The sequence below is a fragment of the Schistocerca gregaria genome, chromosome 7 (genome assembly GCF_023897955.1).
Source record: "Schistocerca gregaria isolate iqSchGreg1 chromosome 7, iqSchGreg1.2, whole genome shotgun sequence".
Lineage (NCBI taxonomy): Eukaryota > Metazoa > Arthropoda > Insecta > Orthoptera > Acrididae > Schistocerca > Schistocerca gregaria.
The window spans coordinates 319,318,951-319,345,082 of record NC_064926.1 but is presented as its reverse complement, the minus strand read 5'-3'; the positions used below and the strand labels follow the sequence as shown (position 1 = coordinate 319,345,082).

At 38.0% G+C, this 26,132-nt stretch overlaps 1 protein-coding gene across 1 annotated transcript in view; it reads right to left on the bottom strand.

The window, feature by feature from the left end:
* The window catches only part of LOC126281851 (nucleolar protein 6), a 125,028-nt gene that overhangs the window by 15,098 nt on the left and 83,798 nt on the right, over positions 1-26,132 (bottom strand). Inside the window, exons 15-19 of the mRNA XM_049981107.1 lie at positions 25,666-25,820; positions 23,372-23,535; positions 15,903-16,156; positions 3,885-4,093; positions 3,587-3,784 (exon numbers count right to left, since the gene is read on the bottom strand). Coding sequence (XP_049837064.1) covers positions 3,587-3,784; positions 3,885-4,093; positions 15,903-16,156; positions 23,372-23,535; positions 25,666-25,820 — 980 coding nt within the window. The remainder of the gene's footprint in view (positions 1-3,586; positions 3,785-3,884; positions 4,094-15,902; positions 16,157-23,371; positions 23,536-25,665; positions 25,821-26,132) is intronic.

Sequence of the window (26,132 nt, the reverse complement as noted above, 5' to 3'; positions counted from 1 at the left end):
ACAATCGCCACAGCACCCACATTGGTGGCCACCAGCAACGTTTTTCTTGCAACATATGGGGGTCATTGTCTAAGATCACCGTAACACAGCCTTATCTGCTGCCTCCTCATCTGACTTGTCCGCATTACCTGGTGTTCCTGCAATATGTGCTGCCACAGTTCTTGGAGACTATAACCCTTGTTGTCCATGAAAAGATGTGGTTTCAACACGATAGTGCACCAGCCCACTTCAATATTAATGTCTGTGAGCACCCTCATCTTTGGATTGGAACAGGTGGTCTTGTCCCATATTCCATGGCCAGTGCGGATGCCAGATCTCATGCCTCTGAACTTTTTTCCCCGGGGTCACATCAAGACATTGGTGTATAAACACCATAGGAACGAATGAAGGTTGCTTGCTAGGATCCAAGCTGCCTGTCTTCTGGCACAACAGAGATCTCTGAGATAGTGTGACAGAACTTCATCTAGTGCACCAGAACTTCATGTGCTGTTGTCATATATGCACTGAGACTGGCAGTTGTCTGTCTGAACAATTACTGTTCATGTTGTTGTTATGCGGTGTATGCTGTGTAAGTCCACAATAAATATGTTTCAGACCATTGGTTACCTATCTCACATAATTAGTTGTGAACCCACTATCACCTGTTTCAATTTGACCCATAAGGTGTGACACCCCCTGTATAATAAAATGAAACGTGCAATTTTTGGTTTGCATCTGCATTTCTTCAACTTTTCCCTTTCTACAAGAACCTCAAAGCTTAACCTTGCTCATGTGTCTACTCAAATGTAATGATCAGGCTTAATATATTTACACATAAATTTCGACAGAATAAGTTTATTAAAACAATCCTGTTGTAAACACTTATGCCTATGAACATCTACAATAGAAATTTTAAAGTATATGCAAGTTCAGTGTAACAAGATTTTCCAGTATGCCTACCTCATATGAGCGACGTACCAAAAGCAAGGTTCCAAATGAGCTACAGCCTCAAGACAAGGTGCTAGGCTAAATATGACAACAGTGTCGTGCACAGTGGTTCCCCTACTCTCGAGCCCATCTGTTCGCGATTCACTGTGTCGCTCAGTGTTGGTTTAGCAGCCATCAGAGGTGAAAGTGTTATTCACCGCTCCCGCCAAGTGCTAGGTTCGAACAGTAATCCGGTTTCTCCACACAAGGAAGTTACTGCCCATGGAGATTCATTGGCACCTGGCTGTGGTTTATAGTGAGGAGTGCATGTCCATTCAGCACATCAGCAAATGGTGCAGGGCTTCGCTGAGGGTCGCACAGAAGTTCAAGATGAAGAATGGAATGGAAGACCACCAGTTTTGGATGCAATTGTCCAGAAGATCAACAGTGAGCTGCTCAAAGATCTGAGGGTCACTGTCTGTGAACTTGTTGAACACATTCCTGAAATGTCCCATGGCACAATTGAAAGAACTTTTAACAGAAATGTTGGGTCCTCTGAAATCTGACTGACAGACACAAGGAGCAACGCCTTGACTGTGCCTGCAAGTTTCTTCAACAGTATGATGGGGGAGGCAGCAAGGAGAAGTTGTTGGACTCTATCGTCACGGGAGATGAAACATGGGTGTTTCATCACACCCCCAAAACAAAACAACAATCTTGTCAGTGGCGTCACTCCAGTTCACCGCCACCAAAGAAATTCAAATAAATGCAGTCAATAGGAAAGGTCATGGTGACTGTGTTTTGAGATAGGAAGGGGGGGGGGGGGGGGGGGGGTACTCATCGATTTCATGCAACCTGGGATGACTGACAGATATTGTGAAACATTGACCTTACTCTGGTGAGCAATCCGAAATCGCCGGAGAGGACGACTGACGGAGGGAGTAGTGCTTCTTCAAGACAACACTCGACCCCACGTCGCTCATCAAACACAGGAGCTTTCGAAGAAATCTGGGTGGACTGTCGTACCCCATCCCCTGTACAGCCCGGACTTAGCCTGCAGCAATTATCACCTCTTCCCCAAGCTAAAGGAACAATTAGGTGGCAAACGTTTCAAGAGCGACGATGAAGTCTGAGCAGGGTTCACAAGCTTCCTCAACTGATTGATGGGAGACTTCTTCAACACAGGAATACAAAAGCTGGGGCACCGTCGAAAAAAATGGAGACTACGTTGAAAAATAGACAAAAGTGTAAGCTTTTCAATGATATATAAATTAATAACAATAAACAATGTTTTCTATTTGTAAAACATATGGGAACCTCACTTTTGCTACAACCCTCATATTATTATTCTGAGTTATAGTGTGCGCAAAATAAAACTGGTCTGGAAAATATTTAGAATAAGACAGACATGATACTGACCCCTGTTAATGACCATCACAGAAGATGCTGGAAATGACAGTCATTGATATTGATGCAATGCTGTTCTCGACTTATCAAACTGTATGAAACTTGTAGCAGCTCTACCTAATGGATAGCAGCAATAGTATTTTCAATGTTTTGCTGTAACTCTTTCAGTGTGCGAAAATTATTTGAGTATATCTGACCCTTCAATTTGGCTCTCAGGAAAAAAACTCCAGGGAAAGAGATCAGGTGATCAAGGTAACCAGGATATTGCACTGTCTCCGCTCATTGTCCTCTCCTCACGGAATGCTTTGTATACTCGTCTACCAAGGCATTGTATGCTCTTGTTAGACCTTCTTTTGAGTTGATCCACATGCAGATTAATGAACATGAACAGTTTCTGGACATAATGGTCAGCATTTTAACAGTTATGATGTGGAAACTGGGTAATGGGCACCGAACACCAATCCTGAGATTATGCAACAGCTCTTCAAACTACAGAGGGGGATCTTCTGATCCATAATGGTGCATGTTCCATTAGTTCACATACAGGCTAGACCAGGCCTAAACTGAAGAAATGAAAAACTGAGGATCAAAAAGTACTGATGTCAGTTCACTAAGAAACCACCAGCAGAATCCAATACATGAAAATTCAGCTGGACACTAAAATTCATGCTTAAAAGTAAATTTGTAAAGATACACATGAAAATTCTTTTTCATAATGTTTCAACATGATGATCTCTTAATTCACATTTGCACAGATAAATGGCATTGAGGTTTTGTCACATTTTGTTTGAGGCTTGCCTTCATTCGGGAAAATTTTCCGATGTTCTAATTCTTTTTGGATGGTTACAGGTTATATTTGCCAGGTCTGTTTCATGCCATTTTCCACAAATTGTAATTCACATAACATGTGACAATGAACACGTGCTGTTCTATCATGAACACCATTTTGAGTTGCTTTGGTCACCAAACACATCTTCTCCTCTCACTCATTCAAACATAATGACAAAACGAAGTACTCTGAACAGAGCATGCAGGAGATGTGCATATGCAGACATATGAAAGTAAGCAATGGTATATTGAATGGTAAGCACAGTTTCCAGCATTTTCTCTGATGGGCAATTTTCCTGTTCATTGACAAGTGTCAATTCTACATCAGCCTTATAAAAAAATTATGTGAAACTTTTATTTTGCTCATCTTGTTTAAGTTTCTTCCAGTAAGTATATGTATCACAAATCACTTTCTCCTAAAATTTAGTGAATCATGATTACTTACTCGCAATTCCCTTAAATAGCACTGAACTGGATCAAATCCAACAATGGGGATTTTTTCTGGTTGTTGTGGTTTATATGGTGGAAGTTTTGAAGGTTCCTTGTCAACTTTAGCTTGCAACGATTCACTTCTTCGTGAAATTAATGATGGATGTAAGTATATGACAACATCATAAAAATCTAATGCTGGAGAAAATAGTGCCTGTAATAAATAAATAAAAGGAAATTACAAATAAATCTTTTTAAAACAAAATATTGACTCACATTTATTTCATAAGTTTCGTAAAAAGCTGATATGTTACCTGGTAATGAAGAGAAAAAGTACATAATTGCTCTTCTATAACTTTCAGTGCTTCCACTGCAAGGGAAGTGACATGTACAAGTACCGCTAAGGATGGAGCTTCTTTAGTCCATACTGAATGCACAGTGTCACCTGGTGTGGCAATAAAGAGTGGTGGAAGAGACTTGCGAGCATTGTGGAAATGTTTGTCAACTGAAGTCATGGTCTCATCTGCAATAATAATAATAATAATAATAATAAATTAAACACTGCAAAGAGAGATGATACACCACACAGCAATGTTACATAAATACAAAAAAATCATGAGGCCACATTCATAAATGGAAAGTTACTGAATGTGTTGGCCAGATAAAGTAACTCGTCTGAAACAGAGACTATTAGTTCTTACAATGATTTTTATAAAACTTAACAGGTTATTCTGAGTAATCAGAAGTGGTTTAATCTTCAAAAAGAATTCACTAATAAGTATCGGGTGACACTGTTTTTTTTAAAAGAATAGAAAACGTGTCAACACAGGCCAAAAAATGTTCTTCATGGTGGCCACAAAGATAAAAGCAATATTTATCAAAGATGGGAAGGGAGTGAAGAAGGGTGGGAAGATTATGGTATACATACACAAAACAAGGAATGTTTGGCTGCACAAACATAAAGATATGACAAAATACTGGATGTTCACGTAAATGATTTTCAAAGCCCACCGAAATGCATGAATCTTGCTTGATCTCAGCTTATATGTGGCATTGCTACTGATACAAACACTAGAATTGCTGTACTGCAATGCCACTCCCCTCTTCCCAGTCAATAAGTGATTGCGGCAGCACTATAAAGCTCACGCTTTCAGTGATGTATTCACCTCACAATTTTATCGCTAGCCATAACATACCACTGTGTCTTGGTGTCTTTCTTAGCTTGCTTGCAGAATTTGTTTGTTATAATGCTGTCTCCAGTATCCATTTCCCCCACTATTACTGTTGTTGTTGTTGTTGTTGTTGTTGTTGTTGTCATTGTACTGACAGCCCCAAGCTGGTTGGCCAGCCTCAGTGGATTCCCCGAGTTGTCCCCAATCTTTTGGAAATTCCTGGTCATAATAAATGGCAACATGATACATGGTCAGGCGGACACTCTTCCTGCTTTCGACTTTACTATTGCTCCTAGGGCTGCCTTCATTTAGACTTTGTGGGCCCTTTTCTGGGCTCTAGTGGTTAATAGTTGTGGATGCTTATTCTAATTATCCATATGTGGTCAGCATGGCATCGATCGTAATGGACATGGCAGAGTGCTCATACACATTCTGGCCATTGAAGGACTTTCCTGAACTATATCAGCCAAAGGCCTCCAACTGATAGTGACAGCTCTTACATCATTTCTGCACCTTCAATACCACAAAAAACCTTTTCAGTCCACCATTTCACCTATCCTCCAATGACAAAGTTGAATTTATGGTACATATATTTAAGCACCAAATATTGAAGCTGTTGGAAACAACCATCACCACGGCATTGCTCAAGATATTCCTCCGTATACAACCACTCCCATAAATGATAATGGCGCAGCAGAGCTCCTCCATGGGAGACAATCTCAAACTCAACTCGATCTCCTGGCCCCACAGCCCTGAGAATCCAGGGCCCAGAAATATTCACTGGACTCAGCAGCATGAGCATACTCATACATGGCAAACAACACAAGGATACCAGCTCTAGTGGTCACCACTGATGGCTGGTGCCTTACGTCTGATGAGACGTGCCAGAGAGGGGTTTGGAGTACTGGCATACCAGCCAACTCAGTCTGTGCCAACTGGCTGAACTGCTGCTCATGATGCACCCTGACATAAAACGCTCACCCTTGCATAACACCAGCAGTCATTTCCATGGATACAGATATGGAGGTGGAGGACTCCACACAGCCTCTGCAACCACAGTCACTGATGCCCACATCGCTGCATCCAAGCATGATTCCGAATGCTCCCAATTCCTCACACTAACCAGCAGGCTTAAGTGCCAGGGCACTGCCCCCAGCTCACCTTCTGAAGCATCGTCCAAGGTGCTTCTGGCCCTATGCGCCCATTTTAGGGGGAGGGATACGGTATCTGGGCCTGGAATCTTTGAAAGCCTGTCAAATAGATGGATCTGCTGATAGACAGCACTGCTATAGCTGTGAACGCTAGCAAATTCCGTGCTGTGGCACCAGTCACAGAGTACTGCAATGCCACTCCCATCTCACAGCAAACAACTACTTGCAGCACTCTGCTTTCAGTGGTGTACTCGCCTCATATTCGTGTCACTTGCGGTAATGCACTGTTGTTTCTTGTTTCCGTTTTGCCACATCTCGGTTTCTCTCTTGGATTACTCACAGGATGTATGTTTGTCATGGTATTTCCATTGCCCATTTTCTTCATTATTATCTTCTGTCCATACTCAGCAGCTGTCATTGACAGCCCCACGCCAGTCATCCAGCCTCCGCAGGTTCCTTGAGTTGTTCCTGATCTTTCGGTAAATCTCAGTCATGATAGAAGAGACAAATGTTTTCGGCAAAGACAGATCTTTATTATTATTATTATTATTATTATTATTATTATTATTATTATTTCTTTCTTATCTCAGATGGTATATGTTATATTGCACGTAGGAACTTTCGGGTAATTGAACATGTATCAATAATTACGGATTTCTGTAGTTGTATATATAAGTTTGGATGCAGCTGCATTGCACTGATGTACTGGTAGATATTGTGTGGTGTGACTCCTGTAGTTGATAGTATAATTGGTATAATGTCAACTTTATCTTGATGCCACATATCCTTGGCTTCCTCAGCCAGTTGGATATATTTTTCAATTTTTTCTCCTGTTTTCTTTTGTATATTTGTTGTATTGGGTATGGATATTTCGATTATTTGTGTTAATTTTTATTGGTATGATGTCAGGTTTGCTATGTGATGTTGTTTTATCTGTTATAATGGTTCTGTTCCAGTATAATTTGTATTCATCATTCTCCAGTACATTTTGTGGTACATACTTGTATGTGGGAATTGTTGTTTTATAAGTTTATGTTGTAAGGCAAGCTGTTGATGTATTATTTTTGCTACATTGTCATGTCTTCTGGGTTATTCTGTATTTGCTAGCATTGTACATCCGCTTGTGATGTGATCTACTGTTTCTATTTGTTGTTTGCAAAGTCTGCATTTATCTGTTGTGGTATTGGGATCTTTAATAATATGCTTGCTGTAATATCTGGTGTTTATTGTTTGACCCTGTATTGCAATCATGAATCCTTCCGTCTCACTGTATATATTGCCTTTTCTTAGCCATGTGTTGGATGCGTCTTGATCGATGTGTGGCTGTGTTAGATGATACGGGTGCTTGCCATGTAGTGTTTTCTTTTTCCAATTTACTTTCTTCGTATCTGTTGATGTTAGGTGATCTAAAGGGTTGTAGAAGTGGCTATGAAATTGCAGTGGTGTAGCCGATGTATTTATATGAGTGATTGCTGTGTGTATTTTTCTCTAGTTTCTGCTCGTTCTAGAAAGAATTTTCTTAAATTGTCTACCTGTCCATAATGTAGGTTTTTTATGTCGATAAATCCCCTTCCTCCTTCCTTTCTGCTTAATGGGAATCTTTCTGTTGCTGAATGTATGTGATGTATTCTATATTTGTGGCATTGTGATCGTGTAAGTGTATTGAGTGCTTCTAGGTCTGTGTTACTCCATTTCACTACTCCAAATGAGTAGGTCAATATTGGTATAGCATAAGTATTTACAGCTTTTGTTTTGTTTCTTGCTGTCAATTCTGTTTTCAATATTTTTGTTAGTCTTTGTCTGTATTTTTCTTTTAGTTCTTCTTTAATATTTGTATTATCTATTCCTATTTTTTGTCTGTATCCTAGATATTTATAGGCATCTGTTTTTTCCATCGCTTCTAAGCAGTCGCTGTGCTTATCCAATTATTATTATATGTAATCTTCTTGTTTAGTGTGTTTTCCCTTGACTATGCTATTTTTCTTACATTTGTCTGTTCCAAAAGCCACATTTATATCACTGCTGAATACTTCTGTTATCTTTAGTAATTGCTTGAGTTGTTGATTTGTAGCTGCCAGTAGTTTTAGATCATCCATGTATAGCAAATGTGTGATTTTGTGTGGGTATGTTAGAGTAATATGTTGTTGTTGTTGTGGTCTTCAGTCCTGAGACTGGTTTGATGCAGCTCTCCATGCTACTCTATCTAATGCAAGCTTCTTCATCTCCCAGTACTTACTGCAACCTACATCCTTCTCAATCTGCTTAGTGTAGTCATCTCTTGGTCTCCCTCTACGATTTTTACCCTCCACGCTGCTCTCCAATACTAAATTGGTGATCCCTTGATGCCTCAGAACATGTCCTACCAACCGATCCCTTCTTCTGGTCAAGTTGTGCCACAAACTTCTCTTCTCCCCAATTCCATTCAATACTTCCTCATTAGTTATGTGATCTACCCATCTAATCTTCAGCATTCTTCTGTAGCACCACATTTCGAAAGCTTCTATTCTCTTCTTGTCCAAACTATTTATCGTCCACGTTTCACTTCCATACATGGCTACACTCCATACAAATATTTTCAGAAATGACTTCCTGACACTTAAATCAATACTCGATGTTAACAAATTTCTCTTCTACAGAAATGCTTTTCTTGCCATTGCCAGTCTACATTTTATATCGTCTCTACTTCGACCATCATCAGTTATTTTGCTCCCCAAATAGCAAAACTCCTTTACTACTTTAAGTGTCTCACTTCCTAATCTAATTCCTTCAGCATCACCCGAATTTATTCGACTACATTCCATTGTCCTCGTTTTGCTTTGGTTGATGTTCATCTTATATCCTCCTTTCAAGACACTATCCATTCTGTTCAACTGCTCTTCCAAGTCCTTTGCTGTCTCTGACAGAATTACGATGTCATCAGCAAACCTCAACATTTGTATTTCTTCTCCATGGATTTTAATACCTACACCGAAGTTTTCTTTTGTTTCCTTCACTTTTTGCTCAATATACAGATTGAATAAAATTGGGGAGAGGCTACAACCCTGTCTCACTCCCTTCCCAACCACTGCTTCCCTTTCATGTCCCTCGACTCTTATAACTGCCATCTGGTTTCTGTACAAATTGTAAATAGCCTTTCGCTCCCTGTATTTTACCCATGCTACCTTCAGAATTTGAAAGAGAGTATTCCAATCAACATTGACAAAAGTTTTCTCTAAGTCTACAAATGCTAGAAACGTAGGTTTGCCCTTCCTTAACCTAGCTTCTAAGGTAAGTCGTAGTGACAGTATTGCCTCACGTGTTCCAACATTTCTATGGAATCCAAACTGATCTTCCCCAAGGTCAGCTTCTACCAGTTTTTCCATTCGTCTGTAGAGAATTCACGTTAGTATTTTGCAGCTGTGACTCATTAAACTGATAGTTCAGTAATTTTCACATCTGTCAACACCTGCTTTCTTTGGGATTGGAATTATTATATTCTTCTTGAAGTCTGAGGGTATTTCGCCTGTCTCATACATCTTGCTCACCAGATGGAAGAGTTTTGTCAGGACTGGCTCTCCCAAGGCCGTCAGTAGTTCCAATGGAATGTTGTATACTCCGGGGGCCTTGTTTCGACTCAGGTCTTTCAGTGCTCTGTCAATCTCTTCACACAGTATTGTATCTCCCATTTCATCTTCATCTACATCCTCTTCCATTTCCATAATATTGTCCTCAAGCACATCGCCCTTGTATAGACCCTCTATATACTCCTTCCACCTTTCTTCTTTCCCTTCTTTGCTTAGAACTGGGTTTCCATCTGAGCTCTTGATGTTCATACAAGTGGTTCTCTGATCTTCAAAGGTCTCTTTAATTTTCCTGTAGGCAGTATCTACCCTAGTGAGATAAGCCTCTACATCCTTACATTTGTCCTCTTAGCCATCCCTGCTTAGCCAATTTGCACTTCCTGTCGATCTCATTTTTGAGACGTCTGTATTCCTTTTTGCCTGCTTCATTTACTCCATTTTTATATTTTCTCCTTTCAACAATTAAATTCAATATATCTTCTGTTACCCAAGGACTTCTACTAGCCCTCGTCTTTTTACCTACTTGATCCTCTGCCTTCACTACTTCATCCCTCAAAGCTACCCATTCTTCTTCCACCGTATTTCTTTTCCCCCATTCCTCTCAATTGCTCCCTTATGTTCTCTCCGAAACTCTGTACAACCACTGGTTCTTTTAGTTTATCCAGGTCCCATCTCCTTAAATTCCCACCATTTTGCAGTTTCTTTAGTTTTAATCTACAGGTTATAACCAACAGATTGTGGTCAGAGTCCACATCTGCCCCTGGAAATGTCTTACAATTTAAAACCTGGTTCCTAAATCTCTGTCTTACCATTATATAATCTATCTGATACTTTTTAGTATCTCCAGGCTTCTTCCATGTATACAATCTTCTTTTATGATTCTTGAACCAAGTGTTAGCTATGATTAAGTTGTGCTCTGTGCAAAATTCTACCAGGTGGCTTCCTCTTTCATTTCTTTGCCATAGTCCATATTCACCTACTAAGTTTCCTTCTCTCCCTTTTCCGACTAGCGAATTCCAGTCACCCATGACTATTAAATTTTCATCACCCTTCACTATCTGAATAATTTCTTTTATTTCATCACACATTTATTCAATTTCTTCATCATCTGCAGAGCTAGTTGGCATATAAACTTGTACTACTGTAGTAGGCGTGGGCTTTGTGTCTATCTTGGCCACAACAATGGGTTCACTGTGCTGTTTGTGGTAGCTTACCTGCATTCCTATTTTCCTATTCATTATTAAACCTACTCCTGCATTACCCCTATTTGATTTTGTGTTTATAACCCTGTATTCACCTGACCAAAAGTCTTGTTCCTCCTTCCACTGAACTTCACTAATTCCCACTATATCTAACTTTAACCTATCCATTTCCCTTTTTAAATTTTCTAACCTACCTGCCCGATTAAGGGATCTGACATTCCACGCTCCGATTCGTAGAACGCCAGTTTTCTTTCTCCTGATAATGACGTCCTCTTGAGTAGTCCCCGCCCGGAGATCCGAATGGGGGACTATTTTACCTCCGGAATATTTTACCCAAGAGGACGCCATCATCATTTAATCATACAGTAAAGCTGCATGCCCTTGGGAAAAATTACGGCCGTAGTTTCCCCTTGCTTTCAGCCATTCACAGTACCAGCACAGCAAGGCCGTTTTGGTTATTGTTACAAGGCCAGGTCAGTCAATCATCCAGACTGTTGCCTCTGCAACTACTGAAAAGGCTGCTGCCCCTCTTCAGGAACCACACGTTTGTCTGGCCTCTCAACAGATACCCCTCCGTTGTGGTTGCACCTACAGTACGGCTATCTGTACCGCTGAGGCACGCAAGCCTCCCCACCAACGGCAAGGTCCATGGTTCATGGGGGGAGGCCAGTACTATTGTATCCATAATTTGTATTATTTAGTATGTTGGATAGTGGGTTCAGAGCAAGGCAGAACCAGAAAGGACTTAATGAGTCTCCTTGGTATATTCCACGCTTAATCTGTAGTGGCTGTGATGTGATATTATTTGAATTTGTTTGGATTTAAGTGTGGTTTTCCAATTTTTCATTACTATGTTTAGGAACTGTATCAATTTAGGATCTACTTTGTATATTTCCAATATTTGTAATAACCATGAGTGGGGTACACTATCAAAAGCTTTTCTGTAATCAATGTATGCATAGTGTAGCGACCTTTGTTTAGTTTTAGCTTGATATGTTACCTCTGCATCTATTATCAGTTGCTCTTTACATCCTCGTGCTCCTTTGCAACAGTCTTTTTGTTCTTCATTTATAATTTTGTTCTGTGTTGTATGTGTGATTAATTTCTGTGTAATGACTGAAGTTAATATTTTGTATATTGTTGGTGGGCATGTTAGGGGGCGGTATTTAGCTGGGTTTGCTCTGTCTGCTTGATCTTTAGGTTTCATATAAGTTATTCCATGTGTAAATGTATCAGGGAATGTGTATGGGTCTGCAACGTAACTGTTAAATAATTTAATGATGATGTAAATAAAACAGAAAGAAACTTCCACATGGGAAAAATATATTAAAAACAAAGATTCCAAGACTTACCAAGCGGGAAAGCGCCGGCAGACAGGCACATGAACAAAACACACAAACACACACACAGAATTACGAGCTTTCGCAACTGGCAGTTGCTTCGTCAGGAAGGAAGGAAGGAGAGGGAAAAATGAAAGGATGTGGGTTTTAAGGGAGAGGGTAAGGAGTCATTCCAATCCCGGGAGCGGAAAGACTTCCCTTAGGGGAAAAAAAGGACAGGTGTACACTCGCGCACACACACACACACACACACATATCCATCCGCACATACACAGACACAAGCAGACATATTTAAAGGCCTTTAAATATGTCTGCTTGTGTCTGTGTATGTGCGGATGGATATGTGTGTGTGTGTGTGTGTGTGTGTGTGTGTGTGTGTGTGTGTGTGTGTGTGTGTGTGTGTGCGAGTGTACACCTGTCCTTTTTTTCCCTTAAGGGAAGTCTTTCCGCTCCCGGGATTGGAATGACTCCTTACCCTCTCCCTTAAAACCCACATCCTTTCATTTTTCCCTCTCCTTTCTTCCTTCCTGACAAAGCAACTGCCAGTTGCGAAAGCTCGTAATTCTGTGTGTGTGTTTGTGTGTTTTGTTCATGTGCCTGTCTGCCGGCGCTTTCCCGCTTGGTAAGTCTTGGAATCTTTGTTTTTAATATGTTAAATAATTTAGTTAGATGTGAATGTGTTGAGGTGAACTTCTTTAGCCAGAAATTTGCTATTTTATCTTTTCCAGGGGCTTTCCAATTGTGAGTAGAATTAATTGCTTTGGTGACTTCATGTTGCAAAATTATCACTTCAGGTATCTGTGGTATCATCTTGTATGTGTCTGTTTCTGCTTCTATCCACCGTGCATACCTGTTATGTTGTACCGGGTTTGAGCATATGTTGCTCCAGAAGTGGTCCATATCTGTTATGTTTGGTGGATTGTCTATTTTAATGTGTGTGTTATCTATTTTCTGGTAAAATTTCTTTTGGTTTGTGTTGAATGTTTGGTTTTGTTTCCTTCTGTTTTCACTTTTTTTGTGTCTTCTAAGTCGTTTGGCCAATGCTTGTAATTTCTGCTTCTTTTCATCTAATTGCTCTATCACTTCTTGTTGTGAGATTTTTACCTAACCTTTTTCGTTTTTTTTTCACCTGACATTTGATCTCTTATAAATTGTGTTAGCTGTCCAATGTCTTTTCTCAGTTTTTCTATTCTGATCTGTAGCCTGTGTTGCCATTCTGGTTTTGTGGGTTTCTTCTGTGTGTTGGTTGGTTCTGATCTCTGCCTAATGTGTATATTTAGTGTAGTGAGTGCTCCTATATAAACCAGTAGTTGTAACTCTTCCATAGTTGTGTTTTCATTTATTTTGTTGTATATGATTGTGTTGATAGTTTTTATTGTTATTTTGACTTGTGGGTTATTTGGTGGTCTATGCAAGAATGGTCTAATGTCTGTATTTGTGTCTTTGTATTCTATATATGTCAGCTGAATTTTTTCTTCTATATCTAACATGGCTGTCACTTCATGTTCTATCTGTACTTGTTCTGGTGGCAGTCTTAAGATTTCGTCTTCCTCTGATTGTTTAATTGATGTGTGTTGTTCTTTGTTTGTTTGCTCTGGGATGTTTGAGTCCATTACTGTATTTTCTTCTTCTTCTGATTGCACATTATTTTGTTCCAGTATTTGTTGTACTTGTTGTTTGATGTTTTCTAATTCTGACTGGGGTATCCTGTTATTTTTGGTTATTACACGGATCTGATCAGCTAATCGTTGTTCTGTTAAAAATTTTAATTCTGGGTATCTGGTAATAAATGTTGTGTATACTTGTGATCTGTATCCAGTTGTGTTGGTTCCTAGGTTTGTTGCTTGGTAATAACAGAACATGAGGTGTCGATTAACTTCATCTGACCATCTCATTCTCTGTCTGTTTTCCTTCTAGGGTGGTAGCAGGAAGCATATCCTGCAAAACACCTCTATTTGGATTTAAATCATTTTCCAGTTGGCTAGCAGTGTCGTTACCATTGCGGGCGGGCATAGGGTTCAAGCGTCGTCCCCGACCATGACGGCGCTTGTCCGAGGCTTCTTTAGTTGTGTCCTGAACCAACTAATCACACTAAAAGGGGGGTTAGCCCTATTAGTGGTTTGTTCTTTTCGTCACCTTTTACGACTGGCAGAACATACCGGAGGCCTATTCTTTTCCTGGGCCACCACAGGGATTATTATTATTATTATTTTGCTGTTTCAATAAATTTGTTTGATTTCAATGTCTCAAAATAATTTCAAGCATAAGTTGTTGAAGTAACAGCCATCAACAAATTACTGGTATTGTTGTTACAATAATTCAGATAGAAAAATCTCCAAAATGATACTCAAACATCATCTGACCTTGTATGTTTTCCTTTTGCAACCTTTATAGTGCTTCTGCTGCATTATCCTGACAGTTCCACGTCATATTACATAAATCTGCAAGCTCAAACATTTTCCTCCTTGCAGTGAAAAACTGCACTTCTTTTTCTGTGCAGTCTCTCTTTCTTGTAATTTGTCTGGCATTTTTCCAGAACCTTGATTCCACACTGAAACCCATTTATGGTTGGCAAAATCATTTCAATTGATTAAACATTTTCCAATCACAAAGTTCTTTAGCTTCTGGAATTTTCCAGAGGGTAGCGCATCCCATAAATATGCCACATTTTTCAACCATTCCTATGGTTCTCAAGTGCCAAAACACCACATCCATTTTTTTTTTTTTTTTTAACGTTCAGCCAATGCAGAGAAATCTGATTCTGCATATGCCATTGGACAACAATCAACAAATGTAGCAACCCTCTAGAAGAAGCTGTTTTCATGACTAATTTTCTTATCTAAACTGTACTATATTCTTTCCTGAAATATGCCTGCAGGATAATTTATTTAATAAACATTTAATCATCCTTCAGTTAATGTTGTGTACTTCCTTTATGTTTATATCTATGGTTATGATTTTGGGGTGTTCTTCACATAGATCATTTTCAACCGAAGTTTAAGGATGTTTGTATTAAGTTACCAGTCTGAAAATCAAGGAGAAAACTCCTTATAAATCATCACCAAATAAGGATGAATTTCTGTTGCCAATTAAATAGTGACACACACTATCCACTCAGTTCTGTCATTATTTAACACTCACTTTGGCACTGCTGCTGAAATACACATATCCGCTTTTCCCATCTACCAGTACCTCTATATCCCCTCTTTGACCCAAATATCTCCCTTCTCCCAGTTGCCATCATTGCTTCCTATCCTACGTATTCATTTTCCTGGACAACCACATGTAAACACTGTCACCCCACTCAGGGGTGTGAATTTTCATTATCGTAATAAAAAAATTAGGTTATAAGCAACGAGAAAGATTAACGAATGGTTTGCACTCACTGAAGCTGGAGTCACAACTGAGCCAGCAGCATTACAAATAAAATAGCACTTCATTTCAGAGGGGAAAAAAGAATATTTTTATGAATTCCAGTACACTAAGCCCTATTCATAGTCCGAGTCTGACTGTCTAGTTGAACACTTTGTAAACTATCAAATCTTTCCATATGCTACTGGTTTCTCCACTTTTCTGTTTACACAATTAGGATGGAGCTTAAAATTTGTAATCCAGATATTTACAAGTACTGTTAAAATTCTTACATTTTACAACTACGAGTGTTTCATTCCATTTTACTGATGAGATCTTCACAGGAAAGAGAATATATATAAACATTTTTTGTGTCACATCCCAAGATCTTTGATTTAAAAACAACATATATTAAACTCTTACTGTACACAGCATTTTTAACTCTAGCTGCAGGGAAGTGACAGGTAACCAACTGTATAAAATTACAGAAAATTTTCCACATACAGTTAATTTTCATGTATAGTTAATTTTTGTAAGGCAAGAAACTTTAACTTACTATCGAGTTCATTATTTATGTTGACAATCAATGGCTCCAAGTGCCAATCAGTGTATGCAAGTCTATGAAGAAAACGGAAAAAAGCACATTGTGGTTGTTGAGGTGGCTGATACGGCCCAGGAGATGAATACAGTGATGCAACAATTAGTTCTACAGCCATAGCAGGCATATGACTATCATCAAGCATCTGTGAAGATAGCCACCGTTTTGCCAAACACGTTGCTGGTCCATATGATGGATACTCCTGATGCAAACTGCAACAGCAAAATACTGTATAATCTTGATCCACAAAAACAAATAAAAGAGAAAATTATAATAGTGTTATGTATTCTACAACATAAAATAAAGTAGAAACTAAGAATACAAGCACAAGTCTGCCCTACAAGGATAAAGATAACTAATGGCATCTTCATGCAATGTGTTTAATAACAGACTGTCTGTAAGTTGCATTTGTTTTCTTTACAAGATACTTATTTTACTATACATCATTACTCCCTGGTATTTGCATGGCAAAAATGGCTTCAACTGTGACTAGCCATGTAGTGAAATGCTACTACACTTTTAATGTCATGACAGTCACAACATAGATTCTCTACTCATAAGTTGTCAGTACTTCTCTTAATGCTATCGAATAAACATCTGGCAGCGACATTCTGAATTCAAATTCTTGCTAGGATAGGCTAGATGCCAATAGTGGCAGTGTATTTAAAGTTGTAAACTGCTCAACAATATCTAGTGACTTTATTACCGATCCTATTGTATAATAAACTAGGTAAAGAATAGTGTAAAAGGTGGGTCACGTGTGGTAATCAGATGTTACAATAGACCACCTACCTCCATAGCTGTAGTAACAGGGATTCAAGTGAAACTAACTGAATGTTTTATCTGGAAGACACTTCAAGCAGTTAGTTATAGAGCCAAAAGTCTTGAATATATTTGAACTTCTTGTACCAGTTAATGAAAAGCAGAGTATCGGTGATCATGTTACTGTTGTTGCAAGTGTTCCAAGGAATGTTGACAAAGATGAGAAGAATATGTTTGTTATGGTTATGTAAGAGTAACAAAAAACAAATTAAAGAATATCATAGCAGTCAACATCATACATTTAACTCCAGAGCCGAAAATATAAAGCAGAACAAATCACTGCACAAAATGCTTTAGACCAGTAAGAGATGGTACAACCCACAATACTAGAAAAGTTTTCAGAAAAAAAAATCTTCATCACAGATTTGGGTTAAAGTCGTGTTGATAAAAGCAGAATGAAGCCAAACTCAGTATGAAGAGGCAATGTGAGAAGTGTTCAATTAACTCAAAAGTAAAATTTTGTTAACCAATCTGACTAAAAAACTTAGTAATTTTTAACCTTATCTAACACCAGTAAGTGGATTAAAATCATCTATTTGGTCACTCTGTGACCACAATGGCACCAAAATGGAAGATGACAGAAAGAAAGCCGAAATAGTGAATTTTGTCTTCTGAAGACTGTACTTTGGTTTCCTCTTTCAACCATCACACAAACCAAGAGATGGCAGTTACTGAATTAAGTGACTGCAGAATAATAAATAAATTAAAATTATCAATAATATAAGGGCACTGATGAGATACGTGTGAGATTCTACACAGGTTACACGAAACACATTGCTCCCCTTCTAACAGTAGCTTATTGTATGTCACTACAGCAATGAATAGTATCTAACGATTCGATACAAGTGCATCTCATTCTTGTTTTTAAGAAAAATCATTCAAGTGATAAACATGATTATAGGCATGTATTGCTGACATAAATCTGTTGCAGAACTACAGAGCACATTTTATAGTCTCACATTATGATCCGTATGGAAATCGAAAAAAATCACCTCTTTAAAAATTTACAAGAATTCCACAAAAAGAATTGTTGTGAAACTCAGCTCGTCCTGTTTGTGCACAAGATCCAGAGTGAATCAGTCAATGGCATCGCAGTTAATGGCAATGGCATCCCAGTTAATGGCAATGGCATCCCAGTTAATGCCGTAGAAAGCATTTGATATAGCTATATGTTGTCATTTAACAAACAAGGTATGAGTTTACCTTGTATTGAACCAGATTTGTGACTGGATTCAGGACTTATTAGCAGACAGAACTCAACAATCATTCTTAATAGGGCAAAACTGACACGTGAGAAAGTAATTCGGAGAGAACCCCGTGGGACTGTTACTGGGTTGTTACAGTTTATAAACTCCATCTGGCTGTCCATGTGGATTACACTGTTGCTTATAAGCAGTCTGTAAGACCAAAAGGCTGCAGTGAAATGCAGTAAGACCTGCAGAGGCTCAGCAATTGGTATGGGGACTGGCAGTTGACCTTACATATAAATTATTGTAATGCATTGTGGACAAATAGGTAGATAAACCAATCGCTTTTCAACTGCGCTTCTGGTGCTAAATCACTGTGTACAGTAAAAACTGTAAAATATCTAACAGTAAGCATCCACAGTGACTTGTATTAAAATGACACAAAATCTAGTTGGGGGCGGGGGGTGAGAAAGAAAGAAAAAGAAAGAAAGCCAAAGTTCTTCACTGGGAGAATCTTAAGAAAATGTAATTCACCAATGAAATTAATGGTTTACATAATACTTGTTTGACCCATTCTGAATACTGCCTGTCAGTCTTGGATTAACAGAAAAGACGTAACTGGTGTAACAAAGGGCAGCATCTTACATCATGACCTCATTTAGCATGAGTGAGATTATTAACAAATATCCAGTTGCAGATGCTACAAGACAAGCATCATGGAGAAGTTTACTGTTAGAAGTCTGAGAATGTATGTCCCAAGAAGAGTCGGGCAATATATTACTTCCATCTACACATGTTTTGTGAACTGACCAAATGAAAAAAATCAAGATAAATGTGAGCTCATATGAAGGCTCATTGAAAGTAGTTTTTCCTGTGCACCATTTGAGGTTGAAAAGAGGTAAGTGGGGAAATAGTGGTACCAGACGAACCCTCTGCCACACACTGTAAGATGGCTTGTGAAGTATAAGTGTAGGAGGAGATACAGATGTAGATGGGTGCACAAAATTTACAAAAAAGACCATACTGATTTATGGATACTGTAGTTACCTTCAGAAGTGCTGAGCCACCAGAGGCATACTCACATTTAAAATACATCATCATGAACTTGTGACAACACTAGCCACAGTCTTCTTGTAAAAATAGCAAATAAAGTGAAACACTTTTACACTTTTCAGGGAACTTCATAAAAAATGGTGTAAATTTTGGGAAATTATGTTTCAAGCATATACTTGATTTTTATTATTAACCAACATATTTGATGAAAAATCCAGGATTTAGTTTTTCTCCAATTACTTCTGGTGAATTTTTTGCTATCTGGTTTTCAAATTCATAAAAACATTTGAAAGTTTTGATGTCTGCTGCAAAAATAAAATTATGAGACCTGGACAAATGTTACATACATACATATATGTGACATCAAACTGCAGACAAGAAGTATATTTAACTTCAAATCATAAAATCCGCTACTCTGTACATTATAAACGACTTTTTAAGAAAAATAACCAACATACAGGACAGAAGTTGGCAACAGGTGACACTGGTGATTACATAAGATGGTGGTTTCAATGACAGAAATACATTCTATCTGATCATACATGGCACTGAACACACATAACATTATTATATTGAGCCCAAAATCTCTATCAGCTGACTAATGGTGGCATCCATTTTTCTAGAATACTGTTCAATTTATCTTAATAGTAGTATTTTCAGTAGAGGCTTTTATATTACAATGGCAAAATTTTGGGCAATGTCTGTCTGCAAAAAAAAATATTTGAAAGGAAGCAACATTTTGCTGCATGAGTGAATTTGTTTTGAAAACACAAAAAAAGTTTGCAACATGTTTTTCCAGATTAAGTCATTAATATTTTGTCTTCTATTCCTATAGAAGCAGTAAAAAAAATGATTGAAGTACAACTATTCAGTAATTCACTAGAAAATTGTAATGCTGTTGCCTGTAAAAACAAATATTATCAATACTTGAAATCACTACAAAAACACATAGCACAAAAACACTTAACACTAGCTTCCAAGCTCTTGCTCCTTTTCTAGTAGATGTACTCACATTCACACACACACAACCACCACACAGACACCTAAACGTCTACACCTGCGGTAGCAGTGAGACTGACTATTGTAAGTAGTTGCCTGGGTAAAGGTGGGGACAGGATAGGAAAGGTCACACGAGATAAGGTGTGGGTAGCAGGATAAAATGGTTCAGATGGCTCTAAGCACTATGGGACTTAACATCAGAGGTCATAAGTCCTCTAGACTTAGAACTACTTAAACCTAACCAACCTAAGGACATCACACACATCCATGCCCAAAACAAGATTCGAACCTGCGACCGTAGCAGCAGCGCAGTTCAGGACTGAAGCACCTAGAACTGCACGGTCACAGTGGCCGGCTGGTAGCAGGATAGTGTGAGGCCTTATACTAGTGTTAGCAGTTTCCTATTACATGTTTCTGTGTGCAACACCCAGTCCTCTATAGGCAGGTGAATGTTCTTCCCTTATTTTATGTAAAACTACCAATACAATTTTCCAAATTGTTTTTGCCTGGCCAAATGTGAAAACAATAAGCACTGCATTAATGTTGGGAATTTTGGAGAAATTAAGTTAACTGCACAATTACATGCATAATACCGATATTAATACAAGCCATTCAAGTGCTAAAATTTATGCCTGATTTATCTATAAATGAGAAAAAGAGTAAATTTTGACTCCATTTCGCACAGTGCATGTTCTACATCTACATCTACATCCATACTCCGCAAGCCACCTGACGATGTGGATTGACAAAATCTTAGCTTTTTGCCCTCTGTCACGACTTGGATGGTTTCAAAGCTTAACGTGGTGTCCTACAAAGTTCGTCATGAAGTTATATGTACATAGATACATAACGTCATCATGAAATATAATGTAGGGCACAATACAGAATGGAATTTGCAGTTAAATTTTAGCTGTGTTGTTAGGTCCTTTTCCAACCCGTGCCTTGTAAACCAGGACATATCCCGAAAGAAGTGCCAAAGGTTTGTGAAAAATATGATTTTATTAAAATTGCTTAGCCTTTTCTTTTAGTTCCAACCTGCAAACCACTTAGGAAAACACTGCTTTACATATTCCATAAAAAGCAATATGCCATACACCACTTTATAACATCTCACTGCAAATCAAAGTTAAACTTTATTTCTTTTTTTACAAAATAATATGTCAACTACTCCCATGTACTTCACAAAGAAGTGCCACACCTGAAATGGTTTGAAAGAAGTACGTATATTATCCGGAAGACGTAGTACCATAGCTGTGTTTACCATTGCCAAATTTTCTTACATTAGGAATATTACTGAAGTTTTATCCCAACCCAACACCTTGTTCAATAACTCAACTATAAACAACACCACACAGTATAGTTACATTTAAGTTGGCAGTGTTAAGACACAAGAGACTAGTGGCATGAACTGTTCCAACTTTTAACATCATCTACTGATTCAAACCTAGGAAGTGCAAATGAAGTTTATTGTGCAATATTTCTAAACACTACTTGAAAATAAACACTTTGCTGGCAACATTATACACTCTAAGATTGGGGGCGGGAATAGGGGAATGGCGCAGGAATGACGCACCACAAAAGAAGTGTCCAAATGGGATGGAAATTGGTGGATGTGATGTATATGTATAGACAAACAAAAGATTACAATTTCAGAAAATTGGGTGATTTATTCAAGAGAAAGAGCTTCACAAATTGAGCAAGTCAATAACATGCTAGTCCACCTCTGGCACTTATCCAGCTTGGCACTGACTGATAGAATTGTTGGATGTCCTCCTGATGGATATCGTGCCAAATTTTATCCAATTGATGCATCAGAATCATCAAAATCCTGAGCTCGTTGGAATGCCCTGCACATAATGCTCCAAACATTCTCAACTGGGGAGAGATCTGGTGACCTTGCTGGCCAAGGTAAGGTTTGTCAAGCAAGAAGACTTGCAGTAGAAACTCTCACCGTGTGCAGGCAGACCTTATCTTGCTGAAATGTAAGCCCAAGATGGCTTGCCATGAAGGGCAACAAAATGATTTGCAGAATACCATTGACATTTGACACAATACTGTGCTGTCAGAGTGTCATGGATGGCAACCAAAGTGGTCCTGACAAGCCAAATAACTGCTTGCATAAGGGCCAGAATTGGACTAACATTTTATTGACTTGCTAAATTTGTGAAGCTCTTTCTCTTAAATAAATCATCCAACTTTCTGTTTGTCTGGACATGTACCTCACATCTAAAGATTAATGTAACATTTGGTTTATTTCTTTGTGGTCTGTCACTTTTTCTGTTTTAGAGCGTATCTCAATTACACTTTTTCTTTTTTTCCTTTTCTCTGTTAACATTGATTCATTAAGTGTAAATGGTGGGAAATAGATGTTATGATGATGCAAAAGCAAGTGGAATTAACATTCTGAACACAGAGAATTTTTAGAGATTGATAAAAAATGTCATAAACAGTGGGAAGATAATAATTCCAGGGACGTAAAAGTAGGGTTATACTTCAGATAATACACCAACTTGGACACAGATACACTTTAATAAACGTACCCACTGTGTTAGGTGGATGTGAAGTCATACAGTGGATGTAGGAAGGGCTCAGCAAAGTAAGGGGGACATGTGTTGTCTTGTACTTGACTAAAGTGTTTTATTTAATAAATAAAGTCTTTACTAGCTACTGCACTCAGGAAGCCTTATGTGCTCTTTTTTCAAATAATTGAATTACATGACAGAAATCCTGCCGTTTATGGTAGAACAGCAATCATGATCTGAGTTGGCCCTTTTCCCTTGCAGTAAATTTGGCAAATGGAAAAAATGATAAATCCAAAGGTTAAAAGTGCAATCCTCATTTAGTACTAATGTCTTTTCCTCTAGATTATTGATACATTCATCTCTGGCAGTGTACATTGAATATGTGTTAAGTACGAGGTGCACTGTAGTTTTGAGTTTGTGTTTAACTGCAAATTGTCTTATAACTGTCTGGGTAGTTAAGTTCATGTCAGACTAAGCCATAGCCATACCACATGAGAAAGAGAAAGAGAGAGAGAGAGAGAGAGAGAGAGAGAGAGAGAGAGAGAGAGAGAGAAAGGAGGGGGGGGGGGGGGGGGAGGGCCTACTTTTTGGAGCTTTGCCACAAAAAACGGAGCCAACTGGTGATTAACTTCCAGGTCTCTGGTTTGTACAGAAGAGAAATACTAAACCACAACATAACAAAACTAATAACCCACTATTATCTAAAGCTGTACCAGAAACCTATACAAGTGTTATTTGTACCTTAGATATCATAGTTCTTACCGAGTCAAAAAAACTTACAATTCCAAAGTGTTTTGTATGAATAAATTAAAAAGATTACAAGATTACTCTTAATATACATTACCCATGCAATGCACTTGTCAATTTTGGTGAGTGAACAACTTCCTTTTCAAGTGCTAATGACTGTGGAGTGTCTCTGTACTTTCTTACTCCAAGTGGTGTGGTCATTTCTTTTAACAATGCTATTTCTCTAGTGCAAGCTATACGAAGTCTAAAAACAAAACCATCCTGGAAGAAAATTAAAGACACATTATTCAAGTTATGTGAACTTCTATTTGAATTACAAGTTTATTCCAATTCTGCACAAAAATCACATAGTAAATAATTAAAGTTATATAATAAAAAAACTTAAATATTCTATTGCACATAAAATTCAGATAACTAAGCTATGCTTTGTACAGATACACATGATTACATATGTAATCATTTACTTTATTTACAAAGCATGAACAAATCAGTAGTAGTAGTAGTAGTGGTGGTGGTGGCAGTAGTAGTAGTAGAGGAAGAAGAAGAAGGAGAAATGTGACATTTTCTTTCCACAGTGTACATAAGTAAACTTAGCATAAAAAAGCAGTAGATAGTAAAAAAAATTAAAGGTTTATTAGATTTTCTCTCTAGCAGTATACTAGGAGGGAAGGCAGATCAAGGAAAATGTCTATGAAATACACAGTGACAGAAGATTTAAATGTTGAATGATGTACTATGCACCAAAACTAGATGTAACCTACTAAGAAGCATCTCCATCTGCAGATGAGTCTTGTCAGCTCAGAATCACAAAGGAAACAGTATATATTGAGCAAGTATTAGGAAAGCTAAAAGCAACTACTAATTGTAGTTACACTGCTCTTGAATTAAAATATTATAAAGTACAAAACTGTAAATCAATAGCATCTGGTTTTAAGTAGAGTGTGTCATCTAGAAAAGGTTAAGTGTCATCAAGAATCAACTAAAACATTTTGAAGAAATTGCTCGGTCCTTGGGGTTTTCTTAGTAAATTGATTTTTGGATTTGCAAGTGTGTTGTCATTTCAGCTTTAACATCTTCTTTGACAGTTTATATACTGTAGTTGTCTTAGTTGTATCAAATTAGTTGCAGGCCAAACAACACACAATTAAACCCATACTCAGCACATGATGACAGCGACTACCGGACTTGTCAAAATATTGTGTTAAGAGAAAAGTACATTTTGGCTGCAAGTCTTAAGAGTTGCTTCAGTTTTACAAAAATTTTAATTTTATGTTTGTGGATGTGTAGAAATAGTCAGTGTGTTAGTAGGAAAAGCAAATGGAATCTGCACATGGTTAGTAAATTCCAATTACTGGACAGATCCGGGATTTTGCATGGTGATCAGAGAGCAAATAAGATTGAAGAAACATAGTCTCATCTTCTGAGGAATAGTGAAGCTAACAACTTGAATTTAACTATTCCAATTGATAAGAGAGAGGAAAAGGAAGGATTCAGTGCTGTAGCTAAGAACAATTGCAGCCATTGTTGTTTCATCAGTTGAGAAGGCTAACTGACTATAAATCATTAGCTATGCTGTTTATTTCCATGCACACAGACTAGATTTTAAAGAAGAGTTAACACCACCCTATCTGCAATTGTATATTGTTTGCCAAATTTTCCCAATGTTTCATGCATCTTTTTACATCCATTTGAGGAGATATAGTTGTATCATCCATTAATTTACATTCCTGCAGTTGTGCTTCAAGAAACTACTGTTATGCGAGAAGAATTTTGTGAAAATGTGTAATAGACAAGTACACCGACCTGCTTCATTAAGGGAAACAGAGCGAGATTTAACAACATTTGCATAAAACAATGTAGCGCAATAGCACCAGGGCTAATGAAATGAATAAGCAGATTTATGCTATACCAACAGCGAATTCAGCCACCATTTTCACAGCATACTGCCTTGACAACCTTGAAATATCAGCATAGAAAATAAGAAGAGAACATGGAACACAAAAATGAAACACTAATCAAAAAGCACAAAAATAAAATCAAAAAGTACAAAGATAAAACTAAGATATGAGAAGGAAGTTGCTACTCACCATGTAAAGGAGATTCTGGGTTGCAGATAGATACAACAAAAAGACTCTCACAATTAAAGCTTTTGGCCATTATGGCCTTCGTCAACAATAGACACACATACACATACACACACACGCATGTGCGCACGCGTGCACACACACACACACACACACACACACACACACACACACACACACACACACACACACACACACAAACTAAGCTAAATAACTAACTAAAAGTAGGTAGCAACTTTCTTTCTTACATATTTTTACATTCAAATCCTTAAAAGATAAAACAAAGAGATAGACATCTGAGGAGTACCTTGAGTATGTCAACATAATCCTGATATGGCTGTGCTGCTAAATTAAACTGGTCATGAAGGCACTGAGATATTTTAATGTTAAAAGCAGCTCGAATACGGCGAACAGCTTCTATGTCATTTGGCCATTTTCCACTTGCTGCCAATATAATGATCACTGAGAGCAAAAAATTTTTCTTCAGTTCCTCACACTACAATGCAGTATTAAGAAATACAGCCATGCATATTCATTAAGTGAAGTTCTTCAAGGACAGATGAAATAAACTTTTAGTTTTACATAAAATTATAATTCATCAGTCACATAACAACATACATACTTATTAATGGCACACTTACTACCCCTTTTAATGCACTCTGCAAATGGCACAGCTGTAAATAAGGGAATAGTAATTACTTAACAAGAGTATTTTTTGAAGATACATACAAAATTATCAAGAATAATGGTTTGAAGGAAGCATAAGTATTCCAC